Below are 24,026 nucleotides of genomic sequence, written 5' to 3' on the forward strand. Positions count from 1 at the left end.
AGCGCGTAACCTTAAAGTCGTATCGCTCCTTACCCGCCGCTCTGTCCCCTTAGAGCGGGGTCACGGTAGTGCGCACGCGCAGCTCCACATCCAACTTTCCGCTTGTTCCAATGGCTCGGCTTAGGTGTAGTGCCGCCTTGAAGGCGGGGCTGGGTCCAGGTCCGGGCCAATGGCGCCCCGGGTGAGGGTTGACGGGTGCAAGGTGTCCGGTACCCGGTGGTGCAAATTGCTTTCAGCTCGTGTGTTGAACTACCTGGTCATGGAGGCTGACTTGAACGAAGAGCTTGACGAGGAGGAGCAGCTGGTGAGACGGCATCGTAAAGAGAAGAAGGAGTTGCAAGGTGATGGGGGAAGGAAATGGGAATCGCGAAGCGGCCCAGACCCAGGGAAGGGCGCGTGGCGGGTCTGTTCTGAGAAATCTTAATGGGCAGCTGATCTGGATCCTCCTAGACTTCTCCGAAGTAGCAAGTGGCCTCTTCTTTTTCCGCCTTCCCTGCCCCAGCGGCCCATAAATCCCCTAGCCTTGCTAGCCTTGGGAGATTTCCTCATTTGAGTCCTGCCAAGTTCCCCGCCTCGCCGCCGCCGCCGCCGCCGCCTGGGTGCGGAGGTCTGAGCAAAGCCACGAGTTTTGGTCCCCTCCCAATCCCCCTTACGCCGCTTCCCTTTCCTGACACTTGGCCTTAATGGCTACATTTTAACTTCAGCTCAGTTTTGGGGGCCCAGAAGGGAGACTTGAAAGATTAAAAACTAGCTTCAGTCTCTTTTTCTCCCCATCCTATTAAACAACCCTAACAAATTCAAAGATTATAATAAGATTTTTAAAAAGATAGTTTTGGTTTCAGCTTCATCTGGACTCTTCTCTTTAACTGGCTAATTGTTATGTGAGGACTCTTGCATCCATAATTATTTTTTCTCTGCCTGTCACCCCTTACCATCCCTTTCTTGGTTCTTGTTTCCCATTTCCTCGTTTACCTGGGTTTCTAACTTAATGATTCCATGGATTTTCAGCTAAAATTCAGGGAATGAAGAATGCTGTTCCCAAGAATGACAAAAAGAGGAGGAAGCAACTCATTGAAGATGTTGCTAAGTTGGAAAAAGAAATGGAGCAGAAACAGAGAGAGGAACTGGAGCAATTGAAACTGAATTCTAGGGAGAATAAGGTATGCAGAATGAAGTTTGCCTTTGTCTACAGCATTTGACAACAACTTTCCATTTCTGTTTGTTAATATATAAAAATCATAAAATTTGTAGGGAAATGAAGTCAGGCACGTATTACTTTTCATGAATATTATTTTGTGGCCATGTTTACGTGGCAGTGTTTTTTGTAAGAGAGATGAGGAAAGAAAGGAGTACTTTTCTTTATTTACTTGCTCAAAAGGTGAAGCTTCCCTAAATGAAAGTTGGAAGACCATACTTGTAGTGTTAGAATTGCTACTGAATAAGACTGTAACCTGAGCAAAGTTTCTTAATAATTTTTTCTACTTATAATAAAATGCAAATATTACTGCTGTCTATTCATAGGTTCTTGTAAGACTCAAATGGGACAACAAATGTAAAGTCATTTTTAAATTATAAAAGTGCTTTATAAACCAGTTGTTATCAATGAAACTTTAGTGATGTTTCTTGGGTAAATTGGAGCATTCTGACTTTCATCATTTTAGCTAATATTTATTTTATTATTGTTGTTAATATATTATGCCAACTTCTGTACTATATTACTTATTATCTCATTTAATTCTAACACACTGTGAGGTATTGCCTATGAAATAAGTGCAAATGATCACATTTTCAAGTGAGAAACAGGAACGAGAAACAGGAATTCTTAGATTAAGAACTTCTTCCTGATTTTATAACACTTATTAAGTGTCAATGTTAGAATTCAAAATCAGAATCGTCTTACTTTAAGATGTGAATATTGGATTCTGTTATAGCTTTGTATAGTGCAGTGTTTTATTGTATGAGCTTTAGATACAAAGGATCATAGACTCTACAACTTCACTTTCAACAATTAGAAAGTTCTCATGCCTATGCAAAATTTTATCTACCACAATTAATTTTATTTGGTTCATTTTTGGTCTGCTGTTGACAAGGGTAATTATCACTGATTGACAGTGTACGTACATTAATTATAGTCTAAATTTTTAGTCTAACTTTATTAGCCAGTCATCATAGACTCTGCCCTTCTTTGCCCTTATCATACTTGATCTCCAGTAACAGCAGATGATGCTTCAGGTGTTTTATTGTGTCATTACAATTAGTGAGATAATTGTTACTCTATCAGGCCTTTAAATTTATTTGCCATGTTTTAGGGACAAAAATGTTTGATTCTCAATCTAGTATTCAAATGTCAAAATACAGACTCCCATTCTATTTGAACTATTGTCTTTTTCATTAACTTAAACTTGTTTTCTGAACACTACCTAAATTTTTATGTCATTGCTCTTTTGTTTTTCAGATGCATCGCTATATCTTGACTATTGCCAGTATGGCAATTTGTAAATTTTAGCAGATGCTTCTAAAAAATCACAAGATTCCTAATTTCCCTAACGTTGATAACCCTCTTTGAAGTCTTTATCTGATTAAGATATTTTGATCACTTGGAACATAGCCTTTAGAGACTTATGTTTCTGTATATTAAAGGCCTTGAGTTGTTGTGTATATACTAACCACTGGCTTAATTTACAGTTGCAGTAATAAAACACTAGCTACTCATCCTAATAGTTATAAGTCTAGCATCTTTGTTCTTTGGGATTGGTTGTATTGTCTGATACTTTAAATTAAATATTTTTCTTATCTGCAGTTATCAGTTTGTAGATGGGAAAGGACAGGAAAAGCTCAGCTTATAAATGTCTTAACACAATAACTAAGAAAATGCCAGGAAGGCTATGTTAACCAGTGAGATGAAAATATGTCAAATGGTCTATAAAACCAGTGTATGGTGCCCCATGATCACATTAATGTACACAGCTATGATTTAATGAAAAAAAAAAAAAGGAAAAGCTCAGCTTGTTGCTAGCATCATGGATCAGTGCTTATCATTTTCTGCCCAGTACAGATGGAGGAGGGTCTTGCTGCCACATTTGAGGTTATAAAAGTGGTAATGAACTGAGCCATGAGCCAGCATAGGACCTATGCATTATATGTACTGTCAGCATTCAGAGAAAGAAGAATGGAGTGCTGAGTGAATTGGCACTTAGGAGACAGAGTGTTTAGATTAATGAAGTAGGTATTCTAAGAAGAAAGGAAAGCATGCGGGATGAGCATTATCTTTGAAGAGCTGTAAGGAAGCTTCTTGCGAATTTGACATATTTTCTCATAAGTAGAGAAAGGAGATGAAACAGTATTATGTCGTATGGTGTCTAATGTTACTAAAATTTCATGTGTGGGATTGGGTATATTTGTGATTTTTAATAGTAATTTAATAAACTGCTACTTTCAGCAATAATTTTAAAGTGTTTTCATTGACTTGTTTTATGCTTTTTGTTTCCTTCAGATAGATTCTGTTGCTGTTAACATTTCAAACTTGGTACTTGAGAATCAGCCGCCTCGGATATCAAAAGCACAAAAGAGACGGGTATGAAAGTCATGTCACTGAGTATATAAGTTAGGCTGTGTGCTCAGTACTGTCGTAGGTGTTGTGTAAGAAAGAAGTGAAAAAAAAAAAAGGAGTTCCTTGTCAAGAACTAACATTTATTAAGCACTTGCTGTGTGTCAAATACTCTATGACTACTTATGTGAAATCTCATTTAGTACTGACAATCCTGTGAAGTAGGATTTCTTATTCTTCTTTTCTAAGAAACAAAATAGGCCTAAGGTAACATAAAATAGGATGCTCAGTTCAGAAGACAGTGGGACTGGAAAGTGGGATTTTTTTTTTTTTTTTTCAAATATATTATTCCAGACTTAATAATTCAGAACTTCAGAGTATGCTTCCAGGTGATTCTGATGGACACCCTGGTTAAAAACTGTGGTATTGAATAAGAAATAAGAATTTAAACCTAGAAGTTAAGATATATAGGTATTCAAAATTCTCAGATAATTATGTAGGTATTTATATAGTGGTTAAATATGATGAAAATGTAGAGAAGGGAAAGTTCATTATGCTAAGCATTAAATAATGGGTTAGAATTTGAAGGAAATATAATTATTTATGTGGGGTATTCCAGATAGGAGAAATACCATGCACAAAAACAAATGTGAGAATAAAATATTGTCAAAGAGCCATAAGGAAATGTATTTATTAGAAGTAGTTCATGCGCATTAATGTACACAGCTATGATTTAATAAAAAAAAAAAAAAGAAGTAGTTCATGATATCAACAGGGGAATGAGATTAGTTAGGTAAGGCCCTTTGACATTGAAAAAGAAAAAGACGATTAGGGCGGCACCTGTGGCTCAGTCGGTAAGGTGCCGGCCCCATATACCAAGGGTGGCGGGTTCAAACCCGGCCCCGGCTGAACTGCAACAAAAAAATAGCCGGGTGTTGTGGCGGGCGCCTGTAGTCCCAGCTACTTGGGAGGCTGAGGCAAGAGAATCGCTTAAGCCCAGGAGTTGGAGGTTGCTGTGAGCTATGTGATGCCATGGTACTCTACCGAGGGCCATAAAGTGAAACTCTGTCTCTACAAAAAAAAAAAAAGAAAAAGAAAAAGACCATTAAATCCAATCTTTAGTTTCAAAATTATTTTACCAACACTTGATATGTTCTAGGATTTAAATGCATATTTTTAAATTAGCTTTGTATGTTATGATTTAGTAGTTCATAATTTAGTGGAGTATAGAGTTGAATGTCTAACAGATGAGCTTTTAATTTTACTTGCTATTATACTTTCTGTAAGATTCTTCTCCAAGTCTGAGTTTCACGTCTATTAAAGGGGTACAAATAAAACCTACTTCTAATAACCCTGTGAATATTAAATAATACACTATTTCCAAAGCCCTTAGTACAAGTCTTGGAGAATTAATGTGTCAACAAATGATGGTATTATTTACTGTGTTAAGTACTACATAGTATGCCTCTTAAAAAGTTAAACTTACAAGGATTGTCTTTTATTTTTTTTGAAAGTTGATTAAGTTGCAAATAGACATTTCTCATACTTGTATAAAATTTTGTTCTTGAGTAAATATTATGATTGTGATTTGATAGAACCATGAAATACAGATTTCATAGTATCTTGGAGTTTATCTGCTTCTGGCATGCAGTCTTTTTATGGTATTTTCACAATTGTTACCTACCTTCCAGGGATCAAAAATGAAGGGCAGAATTTTTCCATGCCAGTAGCGTAACAAAATATTTATTAGAATCACCTCTACTTAGTAATAGAAACATCTTATAATAGCCTATTTAATTCTGGTAAATATAAGGACACAGCTCCTTCCTATCTTTATCAAAACTCGTTCATCCTCACCTGGACCCTTAGGGAACAAAATAAACATAAAGAAAACTCTGTTACCTTTCTCAAAAATGTTGTTACATTTTTCGCTAAAATTCTGCACAGCTAAGATTAATGCCCTTTTTATTTATACTCTAAAAAATTTAGTATCTTTTATAGTTAGCCACTGTAACACTTGACAGAGAAGGTACCCTAGAAGTACTGCCCAGTTTCTTATTAGTTTGTTACATTAATGAGCTTCTGAAACAGAAAGCATTAAAGGTTTATAATATATAAGAAAATGGAACCTGAAATCAGGGTGAATCATTGAGTAGCAGATTATTTGGAACCTTTTCTTTTTGCCAAGGGCATCAAGGAATCAAAAGCCAGTTAATGATGTCTATTTTGGGGAAAGATACAATTCAAGAAGAAAAAGTTGATGAAGATTTATTATAAGACTATTGTGGAATATTGTAGAGCATGTCTCTTATTTTTAATCTAGAAAAACATAGGAGTATTTTATTTAATGCAAAGAACATAGAAGCTTTTTGATATGGTAGGAAGAGTCCAAAGTAGGCCAAGTATGGTGGCTTATGCCTGTAATTCTAGTGCTTTGGGAGTCAAGGCCAGAGGATTGTTTGAGCTAGGAGTTGGAAACCAGCCTTTACAAAAAACATAGGGAGACTCCCATCTCTACAAAAAATAAAAAAATAGCCAACTGTTTCTCTACTCCAGCTACTAGGGAGGCTGAGGCAGAAGGTTTGCTTGAGCCCAGGAGTTTGAGGTTGTGGTAAGCTATAGTCATGCCACTGGACTCTAGCCCTGGCAACAGAGGGAGACACTGTCACAAAAAGAAAAAAAAAGAAAAAAGTCCAAAGCAGAACTTTGGTACTGGGTTCTAAAAACATGAAATTTGAGAGCTGGAATGAGATCGAGTTCAATTTCTTGATTTTATAAATAAGACACTTGAGACCCAGCTTATCTTAGTGGTATACTGAAAGTTGGAAACAAACGCAGGACAGTGCCCAGCTCTTAAGATTATTTTTGAGTTGTTTTTGCTGTATCATTATTTCAACACATACCTAGTTTTATTAGCAATGTATTTATGATTTACAGACTGTTTTCATCTCATGTGTGTTTTCTTTAGACCTTACTGATGCCATTTGGTTTTCAGTACTATGGTTGTAGAAATGAAAGTGCCTTGTGCTATTGGGAAAGAGTACATTGCTGGGAAGAGAATCCAGTGGATTTCTTATCTAGTGCACTGGGAAAGAAAATCATTTGCTTTGTAATACTGGAGTAAATGATGAGGAAAAAGATAAAATGATTAATTAAAATTAGTACTTTAGAGGCAAAAACGGTTTTACAGAGAGTATATCGTTTCACTCCTCCAGTAAATAGTACATGACATCATTAACTCCAGCTCCCATCTGCTCCAACTTTATTCTGATTCAGGTGCCCAGATACAAGGAGCTCTCTGTGTTGTCCTTGGTCCCCGCTGTGCTCTAACCAGTTGTTTGGCCTTTGGAAATCTTTCTGCGTGCTGTTTCCTCAGAAGAGGAAAATGAGGGGTTTTGGATTAGATGATATCTAAGGTGCTTATTCTTCCTCTCCCCTCCGAAACTGTTTTTTAGGGTTTTATAAAGTAATAGTGCCATCTTGTGTTTTAAGATTTTATGCCTCTGTGATCTACAGTGAAGTATATGTTCTATTATGGTTTCAGTTGGGAGGAAAAAACTTAAATAGGCTATGTTTTGTTAGGAAGATAATATTGTTTTTGATTCAGGTAACCTGGAAATCACTTCAGGTTCATCTAGCATGGCACGTACTAAGCAGTTAGAACAAGTATATGGTAGTAAGCTTAATTGAAATTTGCCTTTTCTTTTACTTCTTTTACCCCAAGGAGTTAAAGCTTAGGGGTATGAAAGTCTTTACCTTTTCCTACTCTTGGACTGCAAAATCCTTTACTGTAATTTACTGCTAATATCAAGATTTATAGAATTTACTTTAACTGTTTTTATTCTTCTATGCTGAAAAGCAGTTTCCTCCATGAGTGTACAAATAAAACATGTAGTAGAGAATTAGAAAGATGCAAAAAAGCACATAGACACCCACCAAAATATGTTATTTTGGAATCCTGTCATCTAGAGAAAAGCATTAAAAATAATCTTTGTATATCCTTCTAGTTTTTTTTTTTTTTTTTAACACTCATATATTGACTTTGTGTCTTTCTTTTTTGCCCCCGGCCCCATCTTTTAACCCTTTTCTCTGGTATTGTAGCTCTGTGAGCTGTTTCTAGCTGTGAAACATATAGTGCTTTCTGATTTGTGATCTTACTAATCCACTTGGGATTTTTTTCTCTTCCTTAACCTTCCCATCTCACTTCTTATCTATCCTGCATGTCACAAATCTCCCATTAATCTCACCCCACCCCATTCTTGCATATGCTGCCATGAGAGGATCTCTTAAGATATTTAAATAGGGAAAGCACACATTGCAGAATATATGATACCATTTTTGTTTAAAAAAGATTTCAATGTTTTCCATGAGTATACTATATTGATTAAAATGCAAAGAAAAACAATCTAGAAGGATACATACCAAACCTTTGTACTAAGCACTGGGATGGCAGTATTTTTAGGGGGAGTTTTAGTCTAACTGTAATACTTTAATGTTTTAAAAATAAGAATGTTTTTTATCTATTTCCTCCTTTTATCCTATACTTTGGGAGATTAAATTTGATTCTCAGTAAGTTATATGGGGGGTCCATAAAATTCATGTGCAGTTTACTATGTTAAGCTATTTTAAATCGCACAAGAACTTTATGTCCAACCTCTATGTATTCTCAATAAGGTAATAACTATGTATGTACATGTATATATACTTTTTTTAAAAGCTGGATAAAGGAGTGTCTGCCTATTCCCTACTAAAGACTTTAGCAGATTTATACCTCACTAGTAAAGTGATAAGTTAAGAAGCTTGGACTAGTGTGGGTTTAAATACAAAAATAATGTGCTTTAAGGTCTAGGACAACTCAGTCTTAAGACAGTACTTTGAAATCAGTAAAGTTTCCAGAGACTTGGCATATAGTTCTATAAATGATGAGGTAATCAATGTGGCAGTACTTGTGAGAGAAGGAAGAAAATGGCAAAACGTTTTGAGACTCTTACATTTTCATTCCCTTAATAAATGAGAATTAGCCTCATATTATGAATTAATTCCCCTATGTTCTCATCTTTTTAGGAAAAAAAAGCTGCATTGGAAAAGGAGCGAGAAGAAAGGATAGCTGAAGCTGAAATTGAGAATTTATCTGGAGCCAGACATATAGAAAGTGAAAAACTTGCTCAAATATTGGCAGCTAGACAGTTGGAAATTAAACAGATTCCATCTGATGGCCACTGTATGTATAGAGCCATTGAAGATCAGCTGAAAGAACAGGATTGCACTCTGACTGTGGTTGCCTTAAGAAGTCAAACCGCTGAATATATGCAAAGCCATGTGGCAGACTTTCTGCCATTTTTAACAAACCGCAGCACTGGAGATATGTATACTCCAGGTAATTTGTTTTTCTTTACTATGTTTTGTAGTTGCTGTTGGTGGTTCTGGTTGTTTTTAAATAAGGTGCTTCCTGGGAGCATAAAAAGAAGCCTTGTAGACCTTATGAGAAAAAAGTATCACAAAATTTAGACAGAATTATTTTCTACATTTTTAATACATTCTGGTACATTTTGCTTTAGTAAGATCTCTTGAGTACTTAAACATTTTGTAGATAAAATGTATGAATCATTTTATATAAGGTAAAAATAGAATAGGATTAATTATTATTATTGAAAAAAATGTTAATGTTTATATTTAACAACCTTAAGTATAGGAAAAAGTTGGCTTTGACCAGCCTCTGGAAGTATATGTTGGTCCCGAAGACCATAAGTAGAGAATGATAAGGAAAACTATTTCTTCCTTTTATCCTGTAATTTGGGAGATTAAATTTTATTCTCAATAAGCTATTATTAGGAAGATTAATATTCAAATAAAATTTAACTTTTCAAAAACAGGAACAAATGAGTTAATAACCTCTTTTATTCTATATAATACTTTTGATAATTAAGATAAAATATTTATGGAGCTAAAAAATGCACAAGTAGCAAATGAAGAAGAGAGCAAGTAAAAATCTGAGGGAGTTTCAGGGGAATAAAGACTGGAATAGAAGGAAGTTAATACAGTAGAACCTCTGTAAGTTGATCACACAGGCAAGAGACTGTAACAAACTGGTCAACACCCGGAGGTGGTGAACATGAGGCACTAGGCCTGCTGTATTGATACATGCATGTGGCACTTGTCCAGTCTGTGAAATTAGGTCAACTTTAGGAGGTGGTCCATGTAGGGAGGTGGTTAACTATGGAGGTTCAACAGTACTTGAGAGAGAAGCAAGCCAGATGGCCGGGATGAGTTGGAGAAGGGGAGGGTAAGGTTGATTTTCCTTTATCAGTGGAGTCTGCCCTCCTTGGAAGGAGGTAGAGTGTCTTGCAGGATGGATAAAAATGAGCACTGGCAGTCAATTAGGTCTCTTAGTGTGTATGGCCTAGGGTATCTATTGATGGATCTCAAGAATGACTATAGGTATATCTAATTCTTTAGCTAATTAATTTCCCAAAGATGGTATATTGGAAAAGTTAACGTATCTTTTGCTGTTTTAAGCCATTGCTATTTTCTAAATCACCAGAATTTTCCATGGTTGAGTCAGAGAAAAAGACAAGAGTGAGTTAGTTATCTTCATTCATTCAATGTTTATTGAAGGCCAGTGTGTGCTAGGCATTATTCTAGGCACTGTTCTGATCATTGAGGATTTAATAGTAAATGAGACAAACATATAGGACATAGACATATTCTTCTAGATATCAATAATTCTCCCCTGCCCTCACTCTCTGAGCTGAAAGACATTTGTTTTCCATTTTAACATGCTGTATATTAAGGTATATGCATGAGATAATGCCCATTGTAAACTCAGCAATTAAATCTTTTTACTCCTTCCCCCAGGGCTGATCTGAAAACTCCTTTCCTTGGCTAAAACTGATATGTGTGCTGTGCCTATACTTAGGTGCTTCCAAAATAACAAGTGGAGGCACTATTTGAAGCTAACTCTGGGGAAGGAATTTCTTTTCTTTTTTTTTTTTTTTTGGCTGGGGCTGGGTTTGAATCCGCCACCTCCAGCATATGGGACCGGCGCCGCCCAGGAATTTCAACCTATTTGTATTTTCACCCTCATTCTCTTCACACATTTCTTGTAGGGCCTTCAGTAAAACTAATTGTATAGGGGCTACATTTTTTAGTCTTTCATGCTGTTCTTTTGGATGCAGGTTTGGGGTTCAAAACACATGTCAAGATGGTTAAAATCTTGGTAATTTGGGGGATCATTTCTTTGTATCCAAAGAAAGTGGGTTTGTTACATAGGGACTTTATGCTGAGGGAGAGAAGCAGAAATGGATTGCTCTGCTCTTGGATGGAAAGATGGTGGGGAGTTGGGGTGAATTAAGTTTGAATCTGGGAAGTAGATTAAATTCTGAAGGGTACTCGTAGAGAAGGAGGATGTTCACAACTTGGGCATTTTTATCAGGAATTGTGGAAGATCTAAAAGGGATCTTTTAACATGAGTTATGGAAATTATTAAATACTGTATTCTGATCTGTTTTCTATAGAAGAGTTTGGAAAATACTGCAATGATATTGTAAACACAGCTGCATGGGGAGGTCAGCTTGAGGTAAGTTTGTACTTATTTCTAGTGATTGTAGATTGTTAACTAATTCCTAAATCCCTTCTGTAGTGTTCAGGCATTTTTCAGCTGATCTCAATTTCTTGTATAAGATTCCTTTTCTTTATCATATTTATTGTTTCTCTATTGACAAAGAAATAGGGAGTTAACATGTTTAGGTGTTTGACTAAAGTACGTACCTTGAGGAAGCAAAGCACTATTTTCATTTTAAGTAGCTTAGTGCTAGATCTGTGCGTTGAAGAAGGTGGTATTAGATCTATGTAAGTTTTCTTTTGTGGTGCTGCCACTGGCAATGTATTTGGTTTTCTGGACTTGCAAAAGTTAAAATTTTACTGAAGTAAAGTAAGATTTGCCTTACTGGTTTAGCTGATAAAAGTCACTATTGGAAAAGTAGTGTCTTTACATCAGAAACAGAAAAGCAGTGTTTTTATGTGAAATTACAGGCCAAATCCTACCATAGCACCTCTATTAAAATTGTGTTTTGAATTCTTAGTTGCTAGTGACGTGACTCACTTGACAGCGGTAGTTGATGCATTAAAATTGGTATGCAAGAAAACAGTGTTCAGTCACTTGTAGGAAGTTATCAGAATTTTCTTTAACTCTATTTTTTTTAATCTTACTGCTAACTCTGTTTCATTAAAACATTTAAGTGAACCAAGTGGTAATGTGTTAGAAAGAGAGAAGATAAAAAGGCAAGTCCTAGGTTTAGGTCCTGGCATTTCCTTCCACTTCTCTCTTTTGGGGGAATCAGCCAACCTCCCAAGCTTGAGTTTCTTAATTACTGAATAGGGATAATAAAACCCCTGGGTGTTGAGCAATCGTGAACATTAAATAAAGCAGGGAGTGTATGCGTTAGTGTTTTTAAGCCAAAATGCTGGAGGGATGAATCTAACAGCATTATTATAATGTTAATAGCACTGTATAATGATTGGATGATTAATCCTCTTGAATATCTGTACCTGTAAATATTTCACTTTCAGAACTGTGTTGTTTGAAGATGTGACAAAAGTGTTTTTCCAAAATCTTTTTTTAACAGCGCTGTATTTGTACCTGTCCACCAGAGGGAACTGTAACCATTAGTTTTCTTTGCCTTGCCTGGGTGTCTGAAACTGAGGAAGTTTTTATACTAGCTTTGTGACTACGTTAGGAATAGTTAAAGATGTTTCAATTATTTTATAAGAATCACAAATTAATGTAAATATTAGAGACATAATCAACTCTAAGAAAGGCTTTTTAAAACATCTTTTGAAAGACATTCAAAAATTGTGAATTCCTTTGAAATAAAGTTGCTATTTTTACAATTGGGTTAATTTTATTATTATAAGAAAAATGTGCTTCATAGGAACATTTTATAAAATAGACTGTTTTATAAAATGGTAGTAAATTTGCCATCATGCAGAATAGGACCCTTTCCATATTTCTGAAGTAAATGCCCCAAAGGACTATGTTCTTCTAATAGGGCAAATACATAGATCAGAGCACTGTGGTTGAAAACTGTTAATGATTAATTTGTTTATGAACTTGGGATCTAGATTCAAGCTGTCCTGGTTAAGCACAGGTCATTTAATTTTCTAATGCTTGACTTTGACAAGTTTCTTAATCTTTCTCTGCCTCAGATTCTAGGCGTTTAAAATAATAGTAGCACCTATGTCACAATGGTATTGTGAGCTTTGAATGAATTAATATACATAAAGTGCTTAGAGTGTTTTGGTCATATTAAGTCTCAAAAAATGTTAGCCATAACGTTCATTATTAACTATTATTCAGCTCAGTTTCGGCTCTATTTTTATATTATATGAGATGAAATTACTTAAAATTATATAATATGTTAATCATATAGAAAGTCCTTGAGAAGGCAGTATAATTCAGATACATATCTCTTTCTACTTTTGCCTTGAAAATTATAGAACTGTGATTCTCAACACTGCCTGTACATTAGAATCTTCTGAAAAGCTTTTAAAAATACAAACCTCCTGTTCTGCCCTGCTCTCTCTTCTCCCACATTGTAATTAATTTAATCTAGTGCTTGAAAGTTAAGCATCCCTAATTCAAAAGTTTGAAATCCAAAATTGTCCCAAAAAAGCTGGGTGTTATGGCCGGCACCTGTAAGTCCCAGCTACTCGGGAGGCTAAGGCGAGAGAATTGCCTAAGCCCAAGAGCTGGAGGTTGCTGTGAGCTAGGTGATAAAGTAAGACTCTGTCTCTACAAAAATAAAAAAAATAAAAACAAAATTGTCCAAAATCCAAAACTTTTTGAGTACAATTGTTGTGCCACAAGTGGAAAAATTCTGCAGTTTACCTCATGTGATGGGTTATAGTAAAAACACCGCCAAAATTTTGTTTCTTGCACAAAATTATTAAAAATACGGTATAAAATTACTTTCAGGCTGTCTGCATAAGGTGTATTTGGAAACATAAATGAATTTCATGTTCAGACTTGGGTCCGAGCCCCAGAATATCTGTAGTATATGTAAATATTCTAAATATTCTGAAAAAATTCAAAATTCAAAACACTCTGGTCCTAGGCATTTTGGGATAAAGGACAAAATATTTTTGTTTATTCAACAAGTTCCTACTGTTGAAAGACATTTGAAAGACATTTCAAATGTTCCAGCCTCTCAGTGTACAGGTGATAGGAGCACATCCCTACTCTGCTTGGTTACCTTTTTCATGTATAGTTTAGGATTTGAATGTGACTTACGTTTTTATTTTCCTTACTAATACATTTTTTTTTCCCTATATATAGCTAAGAGCTCTGTCTCACATTTTACAAACACCAATAGAGATAATACAGGCAGATTCTCCTCCTATTGTAGTTGGTGAAGAATATAAAAAAAAACCATTAATACTTGTGTAAGTACCTAGAAATTTTACTGTTCGATTTTTCATAATTAGAAGAAAAGGGAATATGAAAAGATTTTAGGTTGTATATGTTGATTAATTAAAACAACTATCTTCAGCTGAATTCTTCTATGTTGAAATTATAGAAAGCATTGTCAACCTCTATGTGATTTATATGATTTTTTTAAACCTCTAGTGATTTATTATTGTGTATGAGTTAAGAATAAAGACATTTCTAAAGTTATAAAATTAGAGGACTAGTTTGAATATTGTCTGGGTTTGATATTATAATGCTGGAAGTTTCAACAAGTATTAAAGCTGAAATATATTCATGTTGCTTATTTATTCTTTAGAGATTTTTTTCATCACATCATGAAAATATTTTACGTGATTGAGAGATTGAGAAATCTCTTCTGGAATACAGCATAACGGGTGTGCTATTGGTTCTAGTTTTCATTAGCTAAACCTCTAAGGTACACCAAGGTAGTCATTAATGGCTAGCATTTAGGTGAAAGTGTATGCTGAGTGGGCACTTAGCATATCAGCCTTTCCATTTTCCGTCCAGTGTTTGAACTTGATTTTAGTGACTGCTAATACTTTTCAGGTGGTGTTGGACTCTAATTAATATGTCCATGCAGTCTATTGAAAGATACCCCTGTGCACTGAGTCGTTTAGAGTGCTTCATTTATATACACAGTGAGCATTTATATACAATATATTACTTTCATCAAAATTATTCATGTCTTCTCTTTTTGTTTCAGATATATGAGACATGCATATGGCTTAGGAGAACATTATAATTCTGTTACCCAGTTGGTAAACACAGCTACTGAAAATTGCAGCTAGTTTACATAATGTTAAACAATTATGTTTCAGTACAGTGTGCTGACCCAAGTATTCTACCAAGCACTGGTTGTTCTGAATGCTACTGAAAAACACAACTACCTTAAATCAGTTTTATGGCAAAGCTACTTACTAGTAGGATTTTAAGAAATATATCAAAGATTGACTTTAACCAGAGTCCTTTCAGTGGAATTTTAAAAACTTGTAAGCCCATTGTGGAAAACATCATTCATAGGTCAAGATGGTACCCTATTTGTTGATACTTTTATTTATGTTGTATCTTAAATATTCTGTGTTAGAACACATTTTAAATGTTTAAATGTCCCCCTCATTCCTGAAAGCTTTCAGAGAAACTATTTCGATGTAATTTTTCTTGAAGTGAAATGACTCCGTCTCCTTGTTATTGCAATCAAGAATGTTGTATTGGGCAGTGCCTGTGGCTTAGCGGGTAGGGCGCCAGGCCCATATGCCGGAGGTTGTAGGTTCAAACCCAGCCCTGGCCAAAAAAAAAAAGAATGTTGTATTGTGTTAAATTTAATTAATGCTTACAAAATGAACTTGATTGCAGAAACCTTGGTATCGATGGGATTAATGCAATGAAGCTTTTTATATAGTCTTATCAAAGTACAGCTAAGAAAGTTGCTTTAATAATTAAGAATTTTTAAATATTCAGATGGGAATCACTTGTTAAGCTTAAAGAAATGAGGAAAACTCAAAGGTAAATAGGTGTTTTCTTTCTGATTTAAAACTCTAAAGAATTAGATATTAGTTTTTTATTTGTGTATGCAACAGAGCTTTCTAATTCATTTGTTATTCTTCAGTGTTTCTTAAATTTCATACTGGAGCCAGTACCATCATCTCCGGATTTCTTCCCTAACTTTACACTTTTATATTTTCCGCTGTGTTTTTTCCAGTCACTGTTCAACTATGTTGCTGTTCTTACTGCCTTTTTCACTAAAAAATGTTCTGTGGCCTCTTTTATTCTTTACCTTGTACGAGTTGAGGGAGTAGCAATGTAAAATGTCCACAGCCACATTTACTTAATTTGTCTTGAAGATATCTTTGTTATCTAGGATTTTTTTTTTTTTTTGCTTCATTTTTTAGCATTGGAAGAAAATCTTTGTCACTTGTTATTTTATTAACTTGATGAATATCACTTGTCTGTCAAGTCAAATATTTGAGAATTTTTATGTTGTATGTATGGATAAAGGTGAAAGCCACTGTTAGGTACCTAAGATCTGCATAGTAAAATCAGCACACGATGGTTTTTGGTGTGAATGATTTATCCAGCTCAAATTTCAAGTTACTCCATAACAGTGTTTTTTCAAAGAAGATTGTACCTATATATACAAATGTGTCTGATAATTTGTTATATAAGGAAGTGTTATAAAAATGAGAATTTTTTGGTTTGATCTGTTTCTCCCAAATTAGTAATATAACTAGTCAGATTTACCACCAAGTTTATAAATTGAGTTTTTGCTCCATGAATACAACTAAGTTTTTATAAGTAAATGTTTATGATATTAACAATGGTGTGTCAGTCTCTCAGGCCCAGCAGGTGACAGTGTGGGGGCTGATACAGACTGTGGCTAGTGAGAGTAGCAAGTACTACCCGAAGGCTCCTAGTCATGAGATTAAAAACCATTCTGCCCACAAAACAAAATATATTCTGAAGGCTGCCTGTTTTATAACCCTTGATTTGAATTTTGCAGGATCTGAAACTTATGAAAGAATGAAATTATAAAATAGTAAATGCTTTGGGTTTATTTTGAAGTAATCTGTTACTATAAAATTAAAATATCAGCGTTAAGAAATAATAAAGCAAGATATCATTGAACCTAGTATTATAAATTCTATTTACATCAAAAGTATTCTAAAGTAACTTATTGTTAGCTTCATTTTTTGGTGAGAGTTAGAATTTTCTTTATTATATGTTTATTTTTTAATTTTGTTATATTTTTAAATTTTTAAGTGGCTGATATGGTTATAAACAAGATTTGTATGGTTTTCTGTTCCTTCATAAAACTTGCGAAAAATACCATCTTAGCCATAACCTTAAAAAGTCTTTAAAAATGGCAGATGTTAATTTAAAAGCAGTATTTACTAATTTAGTTTGTTGTATGATGATGGTCTAATGGAAGTTATATAAGCTTTCTTTTGTCCTAACTTGGAAAAGTGTATGTCAGAGTTATGGAACATGTCTTTAGCCAACCATTTTTATCCACTTAAATATGTTTACAAATTGTGTAAAGCAAAAAAGAATGTGTGTAACTACAGTGAGCAATATAGTTCTGCTCATACTATCTGATGTTTGCCAATACATAAATAAATAAATAAATAAAAGATGAATTAAATCAATATTTGTTCTGATTGTGATTCTTTAACAATTTTAGAAATAGAACTCATTTGCAAATTACAGATTCTTGCATTTAAAGGATTTGGCTAAATGTGAGTATAGCCTTATGCCCCATAGTAGTAGTAGAGGGAAATAATAACGTAATGGCCATTTAAGCTATGGTTCTTAGAAATTAGTTAGAAGCTTATCATCTTTTAGAATAACAAAGGCTTATTTAGAGTAAATGAATTTTAAGAATATTTTAAGACTCATGGGTTTTAAAAAGAGACTTACATTTATGTGCAAAAGTGTGGAACGGTAAGCAAAAGGTTTGTTACATTTTTGTACAATTGTTGACATGGTATTCTTATTTTTGAGACGAGTTTCACTATGTTGCCCTCAGTAGAGTGTTATGGCGTCATAGCTCACAGCAACCTCAAACTCTTGGACTTAAGCAATTCACTTGCCTCAGCCTCCCACCACAACCCTGAACTATTTTTTTTTGTTTTTGTTGTCATTGTTGTTTAGCAGGCCAGGGCTGGGTTTGAACCCACCAGCCCTGGTGCCCTGGTGCATGTGGCTGGCACCCTAACCACTGACCTACAGGTGCCGAGCTGACGTGGTGTCTTCTTATCATGAATTAGCTGAAGAAGCAAATCAGTTGATTTTCTGAGAATTTATGTAGTGATTTCATATTGTTTTTACATTTATTGAACAAATGAGAGTTTTTCTCCCTGTCTTTGTCTCATGTTTTTACATACATTGATTCTTCCCTAACTTAAATCTTTCTCCATCTTAGAATGCATGGGGTTTCTTCTAAAACATAAGTTTCTAGTTCCTAAAATTTTAGGAAGCGTTAGTTCCTCTCCCTTACCTACATTGTTCTCTCCTCCTCAAAAGCATTTGAGCTACCACTTAGATTTGAATGCTTTATCGAGCCTGCTTTTCCTAAGCTTATTTGTCTTCCTGGTCTCAGCTTAAAGGTCTCTCTGACTCTGCCCACTGAGGGTAAGTTAGGTCTAGTCAATGTATGTGTCTTTCAGTACCTGCACACTTGTAACGACTTGTATTCAGTTGTTTTTTAATGTTTTTTTCCCTAGTCTGTTAAATGCTTAGAAACTTCTTGATTATCTGTCTGTGTTGTAGGGTGCTTAATAAATGTTAACAGTGTTAGGATATCAATTGAGAAGATAGGATGTGATCGCGGGGGTGCCATTAGGCTAATAGACGTGGGTATAGAGAGATGGAATTGATTTAGAATTGTGCTTACAGAAAGCCTGCTTCCTCATTTACCTTGCTTTTGGATGATTTCTTCAAGTCTTTTTGTCATTTGAAGGGAGGAATGGAAACCAAGGGAGCTTTCTTTTTTTTTTTTTTTTTTTAACGTATAATATGTTATGGTTAATTTACCTTCCTGTACCAATTAGGACAATGTCCTACACAAAATACAAGGATCCTAAAAGGGTACAGATTAAAAACAAAAGCTTTATTAATGTACTGACCATGAAGAAGTTTATACTTATTTTAGGCTGATCAGGATGACAAGTATGACTTGCTGAAACAAATCGCTATCTTTCTATAAGGTAGCTGAATTTTCAGTTCTCGAAATACAGCTTATTTGTATTCTATCTTCTGCTTTTTTTCTTTATCACAAAGTAAAGACATATTTGTTGTTTATAATTTTAGCCAATACAGCATCAACATGGGGATGAAGAACCCCAATGCATGAGTTTGATGAGCAAAAATAATAACTTCACATTAATAGTTGTTTTTGAATCAGGCATTTCCCTCCTAAGGGATTTTTATACCTAGATGAGAGTTTTTCAGCAGTGGCAGTATTCCTGTTGAGTTGCTAACTGTGCTGGGGGCTTTGCTATGCTTTGTTTGTGTGGTGTTCAACAGCATCCTCTACAAAGGGCCACTAGCACCCTCTTTAGAGTTGTGAGAACAAATATATCTCCATGGGGACAAAATCACCCCCAGTGGAGAAGCACTTACTAAATCGTAAGTTTTATTACTGGTGAACTTAGAAAGTTATAAGGAAAACCTTTTAGGTCAAAAATCAGGCATATTAGGCAGCTGTATGTCTGCTTTGCATGACTTTGGTGACTTCCTCATGTCAGACTCTATATGATTTCTCTTTGAAAGGCTCACTGAACCTTGAATTTTTTCTTCTTTTCTTTTCATACCCTTACCCACTCAAATGTGTTTATTTGACTTTTGAGATTGCTGAGAGTGGCATTCAGGATAGACTAGCTTATGCTGCGGCAACAACTTAAAAATGTTGATATAACAGCAAAGGAGTATTTTTTTTTTTAATGTGCCCACATGTTCAAGTTGGCTGGGGGACCTGCTGCACATTCTATACTCTAGGACACAAGCTATGCAAGTTGTCACCATCTCAAACTTTGTTAGAAAAGGGCATTTGGGAAGTCTCACTTCAACAAACTTATTTTGTGGATTAGAAGTAGTATCTCATTTCCATTCTGGTAATTAATTGGAATTAGTCATATGGCCTCACCCAACTAGGACAGTGCCCAGAAGCGCAGAGTTCTGAAGGCAGGGAGCTGGAATATTTGGTGATTACTAAGCATTATCACATGTACTGAAAATAGTGGCATTTGAGTTCAGACTTGCATTTAAATCTTGACCCTGGCCCTTATTAACTAAACTTCCAGAGCTCTAGTTTGTTATAAAGTAGGAATAATAATATTTACCAAGTAGGAGAACTATAAAGATAAATAGGGAAGTTTAGTTACCATTTTAGCATATTCTACATGAGTATTTATGAGAATAATGGTTATTATTTGGTAGGGTTTTTAAATCCATACGTCACCTGAAAAGTAGGTAAAACCATGCCACAGAGAGTATTAATCTCTTCTGAACAAGTAGAACTGTCCAAGTATTCATAAAACACAGCCTTAGGATGCTGGAATGAGGGAGGTTTCATTGTTGCCCTTGGTATTAGCATGTAGGACTTTTTAGTGAGTGGTTTGTAGAATATTATGAGACTAAGGAAATACCTGATAAAAGAAGGTAAAAATTCACATAGTATTTGTTTTGCCTCCTACCAAATCTCAAAGTTTGACATTTATATTCTATTTAGAATTTAGCTGTCAAGATTCTTTTTCTATTTTTACCTTTTTTTGCCATCCACAACCCAGGAGGGGATAGCTGTTAAGATTCTTGATTGACATATAGGTTGTCAGATTTGGTTTTGATACTCAATATATGCTGATAGCATTTGTCATTTTGTTATCTTGTGTATTATATCTTGTATCTCTTGTAATTGCAGAAGTCAGATGTGACTTATTACAATTTTAATACACTTTTTTCCTTAAAATGTGTACACATTTTTTGGCACCCTCTGTACATATATACACACATACACATACATAAAATTTATTTTTACAACAGTCTGGATTTAGCCTCTGCCACACCATTGAAACTGGTTCTAAAAGCATTACCAGTGACTACTAACTTGTCCTTACCTTTCTGGAAGTCTCTGCTGCCTTTAACACTGTAGAGTACTCCTTGCTTGAAATTCTGTCTTCCCATAATACTATCTTTGCTGGTTCTTCCACCATAGGCCCTGTTCGGTTCTGAGCCTCTTCCTTAGACCGTCCTTCAGGATGTTATCCCTGACCCTCTTTCTCATGCGATACGTATCAGAGCTTCCAACTGCTGGGCTGAATGTAGCCCTGAGATGTATTTTGTTTTGCCTGTGTAGTGATTTATTAAAGATAAGAAAGAAGTTGGTTGGTATCATTTAAGAAGATAAATGAAGATTAGGGAGATTTCACCCCAAAATTTGTATTTCCAGCTTCTCAAAAAAGTTAGAAAGGGGGCCAACACCAGGCCTGGATATCATTATGGCAGCACAGAGCTGGGTAGTGTCTGTTGCCTTTACACAGGGCACGCGTCACTGTTCCTGTTCACCCTCACCATCTCACCTGGTCTTTAACTTAAATTTCTTATCTCAGTCAAAAATACCTAGTTTGCAAGCAAAATCCTGTCATTGTCTTATATCATTTTCCTTTATGTTCCTATTCCTAGATGTTTAGCTATTTTCCTGATTTTGGTTTATCTTAATGTTCTATTCTGTAATCTAGTCATTGCTACTTTTAAGTTTGTTTAGCTATTTCCTTCTGTTTTCTGTGGGTTTAATATTTGGTAGAAGCTTCTAATGATATAAATATATATATTTATTTGTGTGTCTATGTGTTTTTAAGTAGGATATTGAGAGGTACTTCCAGCCTAGTGTTAATTAAATTCTGGTCTATAAACTGATCCAATTGGCAAAATAACAAAATTTAGGATAAGATAGTGAGTTTTTCATGAAGCAAATTCATTCAAGTAAAGAAATTTGAATGTTATATTCTTTTAGCAGAAGAGTTTAAAATATCCTTTCTTTTATGAAATTATGGTGGTATAAAACTTGAGTTTTTCAAAAATGATCTTGACAAGATTAACAAGTAATAATTCTATTTCTTGTGTATCTTTCCCTGTTTTAACGTCTGTGAACCATGAATATATTTCTAACGTTATAACCAATTTAAGGAATTGTGTAACATCTCTAACTTACCCCTTCATTTGAGCCCCTCTAACAAGAGTGCACAGAGATGTCTAAGTAACAAGTTAAAGTAAAGCTGGTATAAGGAAGGTCGTGGCTTTCAGGTAGCAAGGAGACATGTCCTTGGCACAGTGGGGATGTGTTAGCATCTACCAGCCCCAGGGTAGTACTTTGCACCCTTGAGATTTGTTGACAAAAAAGTGGAGCTCTTGACTTGAATGTGTATGTGAGATTGTGCAAAAGGAAACATAGCTGGATTTATTGAGCATGTCTAAAATTTTATCCCCATGTGTCAGCCTATATTTTAATCACAAAATAAGCTTGCCAAAACAAGTAAGTATGTTGGTTTCTGCCATAACTTGTGTTTATGAACTCCTGTTTTTCATGCATTTTTCTAGATTTTCAAAATTTTTACATCTGTCACAAGAGCCCATGTCATAGTAAGAATGAGCCATGTTTTGTATTATGGAATGTTGTTAAGTGGAATAAGCCTTCTCCGTGTTAATAAAATTAACGTTTGTTTTAATTTTAAGGCCCCAGAAGTCCTAGGAAGCTATATATTTTAGTATTCTCACGGCTCTTTATATTTCCAAAGTAGTTTATAATCATTAGTTAGCTTTCCCAGACAATCTCAGTGGAATAGATTGGCATTTCTTGTTGTTTTACTGATGAGAAGAGAGATAGGTATAGCCAATTAGACTGGCTTCCTAAGTCAATAACTCTTTAGACTGACATTCAACTTCAGGTTCCTAGTTCTGTGCTGGATTCACAGGCTGATGCTGCCTCAAACAGCTGTTGATTTTTCACTTTTCCTGCCAAATGGATTGATTTCTGGTTGCTGGGAACACTCTGAACGCTGACTTTCCACAAAGCTAATTTTGTACAGCAGTGAGATCAGCAACCCTTTAATGTTCAGATGGTAGTCCACAGAAAGTGTGTTTAAGATGCAGGTCAAAACTCAAAAAGTATGAAAGGGCAAAATCCATTGCTTTTTCTACACCTCTTTTTTAGGTTTCTAGTGTCTTAATAAACCTGGATCTGTGCCCTAGCCATACCCTGCAGGTCATTACCCGGCTCTCATCCCCACTTCACATCCTAAATTATGGTTCATCTGATACACATCCAGAGAGAAGAGGTTCTAGTCACAGTCTTACCCACCTTAAAACCTATCTCTTCATCTCTGTCCCTTGAACTTTCTTCCTTTATGTTACTCAAGTGAGCCACCAGAAATACTACTCTGAATACTACCTTCCCATATTGTTTGCATTTTTTAAATTTTCTGTGTGCTTTGACATTTTTTTTTAAATTTCAGATTAATGAGAGGGTACAGATGCTTGGGTTTCATTGTTTGTTAGGTGAAGTCCAAGTTGTAGTTGAACCCTTCACCCAGGGGTATGCTGTACACCCTTTCATCATGCCCATTAGGTGGGAGTTTACTAATACCCCTGCTTCCTCACTCTCTTTCCTCTCCACTTGAATTTGTGTTTTTCTCTTGTGTAAGCATGTAGTTGTTTATCTATTAATGTCATATTAGTATTGAGTACATTGGATACTTGCTTCTCTATTCATGTGATACTTTACTAAGGAAGATGTTCTTCAATTTCAGGTTAATACAAAAGATATAAAGTCTCCATTTTTTATGGTTGAATAGTATTCCATGGTATACATATACCACAGTTTTGTTAATCCATTCACGCGTTGATGGGCACTTTGCTTGATTCTACATTGTGGTGATTGGGAATTGAGCTGGGATAAATATTCTAGTGCAAATGTCCTTATGGTAGAATGATATTTTTCTTCTGGGTAGATAAATCAGATATATGCAAATCAAAACCACCCTGAGATATCACCTAACCCCCATGAAAATAGCCTACATCACAAAGTCCCAAAACTGCAGATGCTCATGTGGATGTGGAGAGAAGGGAACATTTTTACGTTGCTGGTGGGATTGTAAACTAATACAGCCCCTTTGGAAAGAAGTATGAAGAATCCTCAAAGAGCTGAAAGATGTTCTGACATCTTAAAAAACCTTTTTGTCTGGGGAGAGACTGCTCCTACCAGAGATAGCAAAAGGGTGGGCACAGACAGGGGTGTATCTTTGTTAAGCAACGTAATCAGTCCTGAGCCATACCTCCTTTGTCTGGACCACATGCCCTTGTTTTCCTTTATCATCTCAGGTTCCAGACAACTTGTGATCACCAGAATTAGTCAATCTGGCCAGTCCTAAACTGTTTGCCCTTTCCAGCTTTGTCCTTTATTGGAAATATCAGTGAAGCTTGTAGCTTAGACTTTACGGTCAC

General features: G+C 35.3%; 1 protein-coding gene across 2 annotated transcripts; it reads left to right on the forward strand.

The window, feature by feature from the left end:
- The first annotated feature begins 75 nt into the window (after window positions 1–75).
- Window positions 76–17,178, forward strand: OTUD6B (OTU deubiquitinase 6B). 2 transcript variants are annotated; one of them, XM_053558844.1, is made up of 7 exons: window positions 76–341; window positions 1,009–1,160; window positions 3,494–3,574; window positions 8,612–8,924; window positions 11,062–11,123; window positions 13,881–13,987; window positions 14,737–17,178. In XM_053558844.1, exons 1-7 carry the CDS (start codon window positions 170–172, stop codon window positions 14,819–14,821), a joined length of 972 nt encoding a protein of 323 aa, XP_053414819.1. In that variant the 5' UTR covers window positions 76–169; the 3' UTR covers window positions 14,822–17,178. The 2 variants fall into 2 exon arrangements, with proteins under 2 accessions (XP_053414819.1, XP_053414820.1); XM_053558845.1 differs by lacking the exon at window positions 13,881–13,987.
- The last annotated feature ends 6,848 nt before the right edge of the window (window positions 17,179–24,026 follow it).

The sequence above is a fragment of the Nycticebus coucang genome, chromosome 13 (assembly GCF_027406575.1).
Source record: "Nycticebus coucang isolate mNycCou1 chromosome 13, mNycCou1.pri, whole genome shotgun sequence".
Classification (NCBI taxonomy): Eukaryota; Metazoa; Chordata; class Mammalia; order Primates; family Lorisidae; genus Nycticebus; species Nycticebus coucang.

Bases quoted from the DNA above. Each gene is read 5' to 3' on its own strand.
- OTUD6B (XM_053558844.1), top strand. From the start codon at position 170: ATGGCGCCCCGGGTGAGGGTTGACGGGTGCAAGGTGTCCGGTACCCGG. The intron at 342-1,008 runs GTGATGGGGGAA...ATGGATTTTCAG, and splicing joins AGAGAAGAAGGAGTTGCAAG to CTAAAATTCAGGGAATGAAG. The intron at 1,161-3,493 runs GTATGCAGAATG...TGTTTCCTTCAG, and splicing joins TGAATTCTAGGGAGAATAAG to ATAGATTCTGTTGCTGTTAA.